Source organism: Sinocyclocheilus rhinocerous, unplaced genomic scaffold (assembly GCF_001515625.1).
Source record: "Sinocyclocheilus rhinocerous isolate Xijiao unplaced genomic scaffold, SAMN03320098_v1.1 scaffold2360, whole genome shotgun sequence".
In the NCBI taxonomy this organism is placed as follows: Eukaryota; Metazoa; Chordata; class Actinopteri; order Cypriniformes; family Cyprinidae; genus Sinocyclocheilus; species Sinocyclocheilus rhinocerous.
In genome coordinates, this window is record NW_015630061.1 from 236,138 (window position 1) to 249,959 (window position 13,822).

The 13,822-nt window shown below is 36.0% G+C and overlaps 1 protein-coding gene across 1 annotated transcript in view; it reads right to left on the minus strand.

The window, feature by feature from the left end:
• The window catches only part of scara5 (scavenger receptor class A, member 5 (putative)), a 103,925-nt gene extending 93,140 nt beyond the window's left edge, over positions 1 to 10,785 (minus strand). The window contains exons 1-2 of the mRNA XM_016552165.1: positions 10,591 to 10,785; positions 5,387 to 5,511 (exon numbers count right to left, since the gene is read on the minus strand). Coding sequence (XP_016407651.1) covers positions 5,387 to 5,501 — 115 coding nt within the window. The 5' untranslated portion in view covers positions 5,502 to 5,511; positions 10,591 to 10,785. The remainder of the gene's footprint in view (positions 1 to 5,386; positions 5,512 to 10,590) is intronic.
• Between the last annotated feature and the right edge of the window lie 3,037 nt (positions 10,786 to 13,822).

Below are 13,822 nucleotides of genomic sequence, written 5' to 3' on the forward strand. Positions count from 1 at the left end.
TGATAGAGGGATTGATTGGACCTAGCGTGCATTATTTCACATTACAAAACATTAAAAGGTCAAAACCTGTAGAGGACAGTTTTTCACTTTTTTATACGTCAAAGCAAATATTTGATCAAATGCACATTATTATTATTCTTTAGTTTGGGTTAAACAAATCAATTGTGCTTGGTTGGAACAGCAGCTACGTTAATTATGTCTCTATTTGTTTCTCTGTTTTTGCCACGGGTAGGATTTACACAAGCTTCAGTCTGGATCCAGAACACCTGAGAAGAGATGATGCCAACCCCTCAGAGGACCTCAGATGATGCCAACCCTGAAACAACATACAGAACTACCAAATTTTGCTATAAGTTTGATTGCATCATATAATAATTGCTGTTAATAGTGTTCATCGTCTGTTTGATTACATCTTCAATTGATTTTTCTGTACATTTCTGCCATATGTTTATTAACTGACTGTCACCACTGATAAGCTACTACTAAATATTGTAGAAACCAAATTTGCTGTAAAGTTGCTTTGCAACGATTTGTATCGTGAAAAGCGCTATACAAATAAACTTGCATTTAATTTAATTTAATTTCACATTTAACATGTTTAACACCACAATGTGGAGGTAACAGTGAAAAGCGGTGCTAAACAGAGCTCTATAACACCGAGTAAAAAGTGGTGCTAACTCCCGTTTGATATTATAGTGAAATATTTGTTTACCCAGGGCTAAAAGCGGGTTTGGAATGACAATAACCCGTAGTAAAGGCAAGTGTGAAAAACTATTTTCTTCTCATAAAGAATGTTGATGTTATTGTCTAAGAATGTTAACTGTGGTGTAATGTGATACAGAGGGTGCACAACGCTTGAACTATCTGGTTCTGTTCAGAGGTGTAAAGTATTTGAGTAAATGTAATTAATTACTGTACTTGAGTATATTTTCGGATACTTTGTAGTTTTAATGAGTATCAAAGATTTTAGCAACTTTTATTCCCTACTTCACTAGATTTTTGAATGAGTTTATGTACTCTTTACTCCACTACATTTGAAATGAGTGTTGCAGTTACACATTACATTTTGCATTGCACCTAACTTTTTCTGCAGCAGTTTATTTCTGCTACAAAAGACGTGATACTGCCTATTACAGGGCACCGAAAGTACTAGTTCTTATCAGTTTTGCACTTACTCACCCAAACTTGTCACCAAGGCTTTTCATAAATGCAGATTCTTTAATAAACCCCACACCCCCCACCACCACCACTTTCTTACTTTTCCAGAAAGATTTAATGGTCTTCTTCAAATCCTTAAATCTCATGTGTCATAGAAAAGCCCTTAAACTATGTAATCTTTTGAAGGTATTGATGATTAAGTCTCTTGTGTTGTATTTTATTGCTGTATGTATACATGTATTTATTTCAAATGTATTCTTTCTTAATTTTCTAATTATGTTTATTTTGTTTATCTATGTTTTTTGTTATGCTGCTATTTAGACTTCTTGAATTGTATTAAGATTTTTCTTACTGTTGTTTACTTGGTATTTTGTGTGTTCTTTCAAGCAATCAAAAAAAAAAAAAAGTCAACAAGGCTACTTTAGGTGAATGCGAGCTCCTTAGCAAGTAGTTGTGAATCACAGGTGTTTTATACATGAGATGAGGACATGATTGCAACTGACAATGAGGCCGAGACCAGCACATCCAGTGCAAGAAAGCTTTGGACTTTTTAATTTTACTTAACATTATTTTATCTATCCATTATACTGAAGAGACCTTTTTGAAGGACATTGAAGAAGAAGAAGTTTTATTTATATAGTGCTTTTCCATAGCTCAAGGTCACTTTACATAGTGCTAAACAAAACATTTGCACAGCCACATACACAATACAAACACATAAGGCCACATATAGCCACATTATCCAAAATACATATTAAAAAGATACGTTTTAGCTGAGTCTTGAATGTAGACAAAGATGATATATAACGAAGTGTAAGGGGTAGCGAATTCCATAATTTAGTAGCATTAACACTAAATGACCTACCACCTACAGTGGACAGCCGAAAACGAGGAATGGACAAAAGACCAAGCTCAGATGATCTGAGGGACCGGGCAGGAGAATAGGAGTACAGTAGGTCAGACAGATGAAGAGGCGCAAGACCATTTAATGCCTTAAACGTTAGAAGTAATATCTTTAAGTGAATACGTGATGCCACAGGTAGCCAGTGAAGATCATGCAGTAGAGGAGTAATGTGAGCAGAACACCTGGTGGGGGTGAGAACTCTTGCTGCTGAGTTTTGAACATACTGTAACCTTGCAATAAGTTTTTTTAGGCAGACCAAGAAATAGAGCATTGCAATAATCAAGACATGATGTGATTAATGCATGAATTAAGATTTCAGCATCAGCTAGAGTTAGAGAAGATTAAAGACATGCAATACTACGAAGATGGAAAAAAGAGGTTTTAACAACAGAATAAAAATGAGAGGCAAAAGATAGAGATGAGTCAAATAAGACACCGAGATTACGAACAGATGAAGCAGGCTTAACATGAACCCCGTCAATTTCAAAGGACAGGTCAATCCTTTTGACTGAGGTAGCAGAGCCAATCATCAATATTTCAGTTTTGTTATTATTTAGTTTAAGGAAATTCAAGGACATCCAATGCTTGATATCCCTGATGCATGCAGTAAGTGAGTCAGGCAGTGAACACATCAACTTCAAAACCTTTTCAGCTTTCTCTTTCTGCAAATTGTATGGTGTAGCGATATGACAGCACTCAAAATACTATCAAACACTCCAATGCTCCAACGCAGCTCCATTCTTCACAAAAGATGGATAAAAAGGCGCACAGGAAACAAAAACCTCTAAAAATTATATGTGACCTGCTAAATGCAGGCCAAATCACAGAGATGTCGATTCGCACGGGACTAATATTATCACAGGACCTCGGTGTTCGGCGAAATATGGTAGGTCATTTGCATAAATCTAAATAATAGTAATAAAAATAATAATAATAATACCTAAACACTGCATTTATTTCATGCAAATTAACTTTCAAGTTTCAGCCTAACTAAAGCTCAAGCATGACATAAGTCTTTACTGTCTTCTTGGAAGGCTTTGTGGCTTTTGTAAGAGACAAACATCAGTGGACAGGAAGGCAACATGGAACAATGGAACAAAAGTCCATACACAATTTCTAAACACATTTTTCTGCAACATGAAATTAGAGTTATTTGGAGAATAAACCCTCTTAAATGTATCTCTACTTACTGGTGTGTGTGTGTGTGTGTGTGTGTGTAAAACTTGTTTTTGATATCCTTCATATTCTATGTACTGGTCAGTTCACAGCCATGATAGAAATTAATCTGTTCCAATAAGTTTAAATTGATTTTTACATTTTATGGGCATTGTTACCTTTATAAAATCGTTTTCTTTTTTGTGTGCATCATTTTTTGAGTCAAATTCTTAATCAGTCAATTAGAATAATAAGACATTTGGGCTGTTACCAAACAAATGATATCAGTATCAACAAAATTCATCTTTGCAATGCAGAGGAAACACAGAAGCTGCATGGGATGAATTTCCCACACAGAGGGACATGAATGCATTTAACCTGCAGTTACAAATGCATAAATAATATTTTGTTATTTTAAAAATAAAACGTTGAATACTGATATTTACAATTATTTGAAAAATGAAAAGGTACTTTAAATGTGAAATTAAAACCGCCAGTAGGTGGCAGCAAGTCACTGTTAAGAAGTGATTCATTGCGATTGAACCGAATCATTTAAATGGGTGATTCATTCAGGAACGAAACACCCTCATGCTGCTCAGAGACGCAAAACAACGTTGTGGCTGTGTTTGGAATTATTTTTTGTTGGCGAAACAAAACAAAAACAGGCAATATAGTTTTTTAGAGGTGAAAACTGGCACTCTTCGTGTGATATTGACTAACTTTCTTTCTGTGGTATTTTTATGCATAACTGTATGGGGTGTGTGTTTGTGTGTGTATGAGAGTGTGTGTGTGAGTGAGTGTGTGTGTGTGTGTGTGTGTCAGAGAGAATGAGACAATCAACATGAATGGCGCTGTCTTTCACAAAACATACCTAATTTAGGGACATCATAACTAGCCACCATATTGATTTATGGTCTTAAATATGTCCAGCGTTTAGTGCGTCAGTAATAATGGTCCGTGGGGAAACACAGTGTTCAGTGTGTAGTTACAGTAAATGGACTAAACGAAGCCTCGAGCCAAATAATTTGCCTCGATGGTTTTTTGTATTCGACTTACTCGCCATTTCAGCCCTAGTTTGTTCATTGGTCCTTGATTAGTCTCCCCTGGTGTGTCTTGTTATCCTGTTAAGCTCATTAGTCCCCTGTGTATATATAGCCCTAGTGTTTATTCAGTTCGTTGTTGAATGTAATGGTTGTCGGTTTGCTCAACATTATGTTCTTTGTTCCCTGTGATTTTTGGTTTATTGTTTGTTCTAGTTTTTCCATTAAATACCTGCACATAGATCCTTGCTTCTGCCTGTTTTCCCAAAGTTCTCCCCAACGTTACAATTTTTCACTGGCATGTCTCTTTGACTAGTGCTTCTTTGAGCCTATATTTATTACTAGTAAAATACGTAAGTTCTGTTAAAATCAGATACTCTAAGACTTTTACTTTGTTATTTTGGAATTGGTGACTTGTAAGGTGTAGTGGAGTAATGTTCACTGTAAGCTATCTGTACTTTTACTCAAGTATGGTTTTCAGGAACTCTACACCTCTGCTGTTAAGGTTTCTGTTACCGTTTTCAACAATATTTTCTGCATATTTTCTCTTTTTTGGCATTCTCAAATGACCTGCCGTCTAACATTTTACATAGATTAATGAACAGTAATAAGCATCAGCGGGAGGACGAGGGAGACAGAAAGTACTGTCAGACAACTGGGAACTGACAACTGCATTGACAAAATGGAGATGAAGTACTGATTTTCCAAGAGTTAAACAATGATCCAGGAAAGTCTAGTACCAGGACAGGCAAGACTGCCAAGGAGCTTTTGTGTGAGAGAGAGCTGAGATGAAGCAATAGAATAGCAAGAGACCCAAAATTCCTCAGATGGGAGGTCATTGATTACCCTGAGCCGTGCAGTCTAAGTGCCTGATTATAAGAGTTTATTTTCTTCTAAGTGAGACTGCAGCTGTGGGGCAATGACATTTTCTAAAACTCTGATGAGAAATAAGAAAACAACACAATAAAGAAAATAGAAATAGCAAATATTGCTTGGTTTGATTTAGGTTAATTAAGAGTTTGAGTGACAGCAGCAATTTTGAGATAATATGAATGAAAGTGCTTGTCTTGATCAGATAGGAAATGAGCTCTGTGATCGATGCTGAGCTGATGTGCTGTAAGATCCTTACCTTCTTCACACAGGTTGAGTTTTGATAGATTCATCCCATCATAGCCCTCCTCATAGAATGAGCTGTTATCCCTGTCTTCATTTGTGGTGGTCAGATACATTGCCTTGTTCTCCATTCACAACCCACTAGCAAAATGGCAAACAAAAGGTAGCTGATTAATTCAAAGACAGAGCAAGCTGTGACCAACAGTTTTATTAGTTACATTTATATAATTATCTCTACGACATTTAGTTAGATTTATCCATGCAAAAAAGCCTGCACTGGCCCTTTAAGTATAAGTAACCATCAGATCAGCTTATTTTACAACTTTGTTATAACAAATGTGCATCAGAAACACACAGTTACAACAGTCAGAGAAACATTAAAATTAAGAAGACAAGGGTCAAGAGCCCAAACTAAAGCAAGCGCTTACCTCCATAATGGTGACATCAAACTGTATTATTTTCAATAGGTTGTTTGCAATCACGTGATTCTGATGACGCGCGAAATGCAGCTGGAGGGCAGGAAGTGATTTTTCTCTCCATAGAAATCACTAGCAGAAACTCAAAATGCCAGTGTTTTGCATTGTTTATGGATGCTCAAATCGGACAAACCGAGAAACCACAAGGAGCTTTTATCGTGTACAAAAATGTGTTGCTCACAAGGGGGGAAAATTCAAGAATTTGACTGAAAAACGCTGGAAACAGTGGCTTGTAAACCTGCGTCTGCGGTTGGGAGGAGCGGAGCTGGATAATGCTTGTGTGTGCAAATGGTTATTATAAGATAATATATTAGCATTGCGCGCGTCATCAGTGACGTCATGTGCAAACAACCTATAAAACAGTGCTAAGGTTTCCTGGAGGTTAAGTGAGGGCTGCCCGTGCAGGGCCAGTGCTAAGGGGCCAACGTTTTGCCAATGAGCAAATTCTCAGGGGCCCTGCGCTGGCAGCCCTAAGTGCAGACTTGTTTGCAGGGATACAATTTTAATATATAAATGGTCATATTTACACTTCAAGAGTACTGTTTGACTTTCTCATAAATACTAATGTAAATGGAAGCAATAGCAAAGAGTTCATCAACATACACTACCAGTCAAAAGTTTGGACACACCTTCTTATTCAATATAATAGTCAACAAAAACATGGTAAATAACCCAGAATGTTTTCTTCAAAGTAGCCACCATTAGCTTTGATGACAGCTTTGCACACTTGTGGCATTTTCCCAGTCAGCCTCATGAGGTACACATTCAGGAACCGTCCACTCACCCTCTCTACGTCTAACAAAGACACGGTGGTTAGAACCAAAAATCTCATCTCAAATGATCTAATGTCCATTCCTTGTGTTTCCTGGCCCAAGCTTGTAGCTTGTCGTTCTTCCGAAGTAATGGTTTCTTTGCTGCAATTGGGCCCTGAAGGCCTGACTCACACAGTCTCCCTTGAACAGTGGATTTTGAAATATGTCTGTCTCTTGAACTTCCACAAGCATTTATGTGTACTGTAATCTGAGGTGCTGTCAACAGGTGGTTTCTGAGGCTGGTAATTCTAATAAACATATCCTCTGCAACAGAGGTATTGGTCACCATTTCTTGGGACGCTCCTCATGAGAGCCAGTTTCATCTTAGTGTTTCATGGTTTTGGTGACTGAACTTGGGGATAAATTCAAAATTCTTGAGATTATTTTGGATTGACTGACCTTCATGTCTCACCGTAATGATGGGCTGTCTTTTCTCTTTTCTTAACTGAGTGTTTCTTGCCATGATATGAATTTGTACAGTAGTTGTAGTAGCACTAATAGGGCCATTGTCTCTGTACCCACCCTTCCTCTGCACAAGACAACTGATGGTCTAAGCACATTAAGAAGGCAAGAAATTTCACAAATGAACACTTGTCAAGGCACACCTGTGAAGTGAAAACCATTCCAGATGACAAACCCGCAAATCCGACGAGAGAATGCCATAAGTGTGCCAAGCTGACATCGAAGCTAAATGTAGCTACTTTGGATGATCTTAAAATATAAAACTGGGCCATTATACATTTTGTTTTTGTTTACTTCATAATTCCATACATGTTCTTTCACAGTTTGGATGACTTCAGTATTAATGTACGATGCTGAAAATAATAAAAATGAATACAAACTGCTAAAGAAGAAGGTACATCCAAACTTCTGACTGGCAGTGTAAGTACAAAATCACACATAAAGAAGCATCTGGATTTGGTTCAAATTAGATCCACATCCCCTGCTAAAATTCTATATATTATATAATGATAATTAAAGACTTGTAAATAATAATAATAATAATTACCACAGTGTAAGAAGCACAGCACAGCAGGATGAATACATTTCTAATTACTAACCCAGGGCTGAATATTTAATATCATAAACCAGACCTGTTTGCAGTGTAAAAAATGGATGAACATACTGTATCATACCTAAAACCTTTTAAATAGTATTCTCTCTGCAATTCTGAAACTGTGAGCTTCAACACAGTAAATGTATTTAAAGGATAGTTCACCCAAAAATGAAAATGTGATGTTTATCCGCTTACCAACAGGGCATCCAAGATGTAGGTGACTTTGTTTCTTCAGTAGAACACGAACAGAGATTTTGAACTCAAACCGTTGCAGTCTGTCAGTCATATAATGGAGGTGAATGGGAATCAGAGCTTTGAGAGTCAAAAAAACATACACAAACAAAACCACATTAAACCCTGTGGCTCGTGACGATACATTGATGTGTAAAGACACGAAACGATCGGTCTGTGCAAGAAACTGAACAGTATTTATATAGTTTTTACCTCTGATGCACTGCGATGTCTGAACTGTCCTGAGCGTGTCCTCGACAGCCGGCGCGTGACGCGTCTTCTTCTTCTTGCTTTACGGCAGATCGCAGACTTATAAGTGCATTACCGCCACCTATCTCTCAAATGGACCATTGACACTCTATCTACAATCTCAATTAGGAGTGTCAATGGTCCATTTGAGAGATAAGAAAAGTCTGCGATCTGCCGTAAAGCAAGAAGAAGAAGATGTGTCACGTGCCGGCTGAAGAAGAAGACGCGAACGCGCTCAGGACATGCTCAGGACAGTTCGGACATTGCGGTAAATCAGAGGTAAAAAAACTATATAAATACTGTTCAGTTTCTTGCACAGACCGATCGTTTTGTGTCTTTACACATCAATGTATCATCACGAGAACATTTTCATTGTTGGGTGAACTATCCCTTTAACTGGATAAGATCATTTCAATCTCTGTAAATGACCCTCGTTTTTTACGCTCTTTATTTATGTATTTGTTTGTTTGTTTGCACTGCTAGTGTATCTACAGAGGCAGCAACCAATGAGTGCAAGGATTCTCTTAGATGTTTAACAGCATTTTAGCAGTGAAATATATAATAATGAAATACACTGAAGGGGTAAACTTTTTTATACAAAACAATTATGAGTACAGTCTCCATCTCAAATGAGTGTACACCATTCAGATGACTCTTCACAATAATACTCTTTATTTTTAAATTTGTAAAACCTTTTGTAATTCGCATCAAACTACGGAATGCACCTTTACTCTACTTTAGTGTTTTAAAAAGGTATTGTTTATAAGGCTGTATGATAGGCAAATAATCGTATTCTTTACAAACCCATCTGATCACCCAAAATTTCAAAAACAATAACCAATATTATTAAATATGGATATTAGTAAGTGATAATTATTTTCTAAATTGTCATTAAACATTGATTAATCATTGAAGAATAAGCAGACCTACTATTTGCTTTCTTCTGTAATGATGAAAAACAGAATTATAAAACTACTAGGCCTATTATTCACTGTGTTTGTTGTATATAAATACTAAATATATGCATAAAATTGTCATAAATTTGCAAGGTTAGACTACATTTGTGAGGTATGATAATTAATTACATTTAAACTAATAACTTTCCTTAAAGGAAATATACACAAAAAAAACATATTGTTGATTAAACATTATCACAATCTTAATTAATATAGTGCATGTTGTAACATTATGATATAATTAAAAACGGGTCTATTCTCCATCACCACAATGCTGGTGCATTGTTTCTATGAGAAGAAATCTCAAACAAAAGAAAAGTTTGACAAATCCACTTCTGCTTGAATGGCCATTGTAACCACTGTCTACTTCTTACAAAACAAACAGAGGCCAGTTTGAAAATGTCATTAAAAAGCACTCTATCTGGTCTCTCTGATTATACAAGTGCACACTGACAGTTTGGCACAAAGTGTGGACAGCACTGTGAGCTCATGTGGCTGCTATGCAACTCAGATTACTGTAAATCTACTGGATAATGGAGACCATGAAAAAAGTCAGCCAACCTCACTGCTCTGCAAACCTCCTTTTCTCTCTGTTCCCACATCTGTCTCTAATATTTGTCTTTTTTCATTTGTCTGCATCTTACATGAGAAGTTGCATATCTTTGTTGCAGCATTCTGTTTCCAACTAAAGTTAAATAACAATAGTCAGCATCATCACAGTGACTTCTAAGAGAGGACAGGTTTATCAGTAATTATGATAAATGACCCCACTTAGGCATGTCATAGGATAGGAACATTCTGGGCTAAATATTTGTGAACTGGGGTTATGTAGACTGGCCTATGTCTTGCTCATCCCATACATTGCATAGCAGAAAACGTTACATTCTACATTCATGGCACTGCATGGCATTGCTAAAATCTGCAATTACGATCCAAGTTAAACCAAAGGGTTTTTTACATGTATATGTATGCATGTATGTGCATCTTACTGTACTATTATGTATTAAGAAAAAAGGGTGACATCTCTGCACCACTCACTGTCATCCAAAACCATAGTTGTATCTCAAACGACTAGCACTGGTGCAACAAGAATATAATACATATAATAGATCCCTAATACATCTCCTCTATATACTATCTGAGTTCATTAAATCTAGGCAAGAGATGAAAAGCGGTGACATTCCAATAGCAGACAAATGCAAACATTTCTGCAGAATTGCAGTTGATCTATTATTTAAGACGTGCACTAACAGAAAATACAGAACCTGTTTTTATCACAACCACTTTTGGGTCACGAAGCAGAAAGACAATTCCACAATACTGAGGAAAGAATACGAAGACATCTATCTAGACTAATACAGAACGTACATAAAACATTCGATCTGTCAACTCTGAGCTACATCACATCACCAGAAGAAACAAGCCGTTTGTGTCATTACCGCAGTCCAGTGGGATGAGAGACGCAGGTTCTCGCTCAAGCTGATGCTCACTGGAGGAGAGCAGTGCAAAGTTCCGTGAGTTCAACTTTATGTTTCGTTTTTATTGCCGAGCTCTACGGACATTAGATCTACGCAATGTTTTTCTCTGTGTTCTGTGTACAGAGCAAATATATTCTTGCCTCAATCCATCGTCTAGCGTCCTTCGTGCTGAGGAAAGTGTCCGATTTCATGTGACTCCCACATGTGGGAAAACACACAAAGTGCTTCCTAGGGTTGCCAGATTGGGTTGACTATTTCCCTCACTATCAATAATGTTACGTGTACTTTCAGAGCAGAAAACCGCTTGTTGCGAGAAAGCTTATAGTCACCATGAATAAAAAATTGACATTCTTATTTTTATGGAATATTGCATTGTTCGTTTTAAATAGCTTATCCATGTACATAATTGCAAATATGACAACAATAATCTATTCCACACAGACAATGCACTGTCATAGTGTTTGGGAATAGTCATGAAAACATCATATCAGAGTTTAAAATCAAACATTTTGAAGAGAACAAAATATCAAGGTCTTTTGCTCTTGTACGTGTGCTGTCTGGAGAGCATTACGTTGCGTTAGGAACTGACACTGTATCACCATCGTGCCTTTTAGTGAGCGCAGTCAGGTGAGAGAGAGAAGGCTTGTTTAAGATGAGGAAAATCTGTGCAGAACCGCCATGTGGATGGCGCAGTCGGACGCAGTTTCTGTCCTCTGACTGCGCTGACTTCTTTATTAATTATTATTATTATTGTTGTTGTTGTTATTGTTATTAATGACTTACATCAGAACAGTACAATGAGAAATATTCAAATGTAAAACAAAAAACGATAAACGTTAAAAAATGAACATTTATAAATGAAACAGTGCCTGAGGACAGTAACAGTAAAAAATAAATAAAAATAAATAAAGGGCCTCAAAATGCACACCAGTAATGTTTTTTCTAAGGCACGTTTATAACGTTTATAAATGTCCTAATTGAACTATGGCCTAATCCTGGCTTAGTCTAAGCCCTGTTTGTGAAACTGGGCCTAAATCTCTCAAGATCTCAGCAGAAGATGACAAACAGCATCACCAACTTCACACATTAATAACAAGTTTGACTTTTTTCGTCATGCATCTAAAAATTTCTTATTAAGAATTAACTGAGGTTTAGATGTTAATGTTTATTGAAAAGAATAACATTTGTGGAGATAAGTGTTTGCTTTAGTTGGGCTCTTGACCCTTGACTTTTTAACATTAGCTTTTCTGTGGTTGCTGTAATTGTGTTTAGGAAACACTGGATATGGCAAGAAAAACCAAGAAAATATCTGACCAGGTTATGTTGGCTTTTTTGGTAAAGATGTAGTTATTATGTATAATATGCATGATTTAACTGAAAAATGAGTGTTTACTATTGTCCTTTTGCATTATTGACACACTATTTTCCTATTTAATACTGTCGTTAATGTTTATTGAAAATAATACAATCTGAAGTCACCGTTGTGGAGATAAGTGTTTGCTTTAGTTGGGCTCTTGACCCTTGACTTTTTAACATTAGCTTTTCTGTGGTTGCTGTAATTGTGTTTAGGAAACACTGGATATGGCAAGAAAAACCAAGAAAATATCTGACCAGGTTATGTTGGCTTTTTTGGTAAAGATGTAGTTATTATGTATAGCATGATTCACTGATGTCATCAGTAGTAACATTTAGTATGTTATTGATCATAACTACATTTTGAAGAAACAATATGAAGAACTTTAAAAACATTTTGCACACCGGTTTAGAACATCCGATTTATTTAGACACGCAGACATCTTAAACCAGCACATGAATCTCAACAATGGTGACAATCATTAGACAGATTCATGTTGCATTGCATTCTGGGTGCACCAATCATAACTCATCCATGGCTCCCAGCATGCATTGCGACATGAATAAATTATGCAGCTGCATTGTCTTAGTATTTTCTTTTATTCTTACTATTTTATTTTATTTTTGTTGTGACTTTTTACTGCCTTGTTTTGTGACGTTCAAAAATCATATCAAAATTATCCGAATATTTTGTCACCATTGCTGAGATTCACATGCTGATTCTTCATGTCTATGAGTGACAGAATTGCAACTTGTTTATGAACCTTATTTTTTTTAAAGTGGTTTATAAAGTTTTCTCACATGGTCATCTCATATCATGGAACTGCAATAATATAGAAATCATGGAAGCACTACAGATCTAGATAAAATGCAATGAGAGACTCATTATTTTATCATCACATATGTGCTTTATAAACACAATTGTAACAACCAAAGAAAAACTTAAATTTATAAAGTCAAGAGGCAACTAAAGCAAACACTATTCACCAAAACGATAAGTTGAAAAAAAAAATCTAAACCTTAATTCTCAATAAAGAACTTCTGGTTTAGATACTCCGTAAATAAAGTCAAACTGGTTAGTAATGCATGAAGCTGATGATGTTGTTTGTGGAGTTGTTTAATTATCTTCTGCTGGATCTTGAGAGATTTAATGTCTTTTTATTTCAGTTGATTTCATCTAAGTCTGTGGCTGAAGTCAGTTGTAGTTCTTGTGTTTCTCTTTCATTCAGTGATTCTGCTTTGCTCCAAGCAGTGTTAATTTAACACTCAGGATTTTACTGTGTATGTATACAATGAAAAAATAAATGAAAAATAGTTTCCTTTTCACCTTTACAGAAATCACAAGAGTAATCAATATCTAATTTAAAGTATTCAAGTACATGTTTTACTGGATATATTCTGTGCATTAGTTTAAAAGAAGCCTCTTTTATTTTGTTATTAATATAGAATTTGTCCACTGTTCACCAAGCTTTACGCCAATTCACATCTACAAATTCAGAAGTTCAGAAAAAGTGAGCTGGAGGATAAACAATATTATTAAGTATATTCCTAATATAATTATTTGAGATTCTATTTTGTATAATATTTGTATTACCAATAAATATTTTACTCTTGATCTCTACAATATTCAGATTAGGGATGCACCGATACCACTTTTTCCAGTACTCGCCCGATACCGATACTTTTATTTGTGGTACTTGCCGATACCGAGTACCGATACCGTTATTTTTATTGCATTTGTAAATTTTTTAAATATTGGGTACAGAAACCAAAAGAGTATGTATAATGTTAGTTGGTTAACTTCATTTATCAAATAGATACAGTCAAACCAAAATCTATT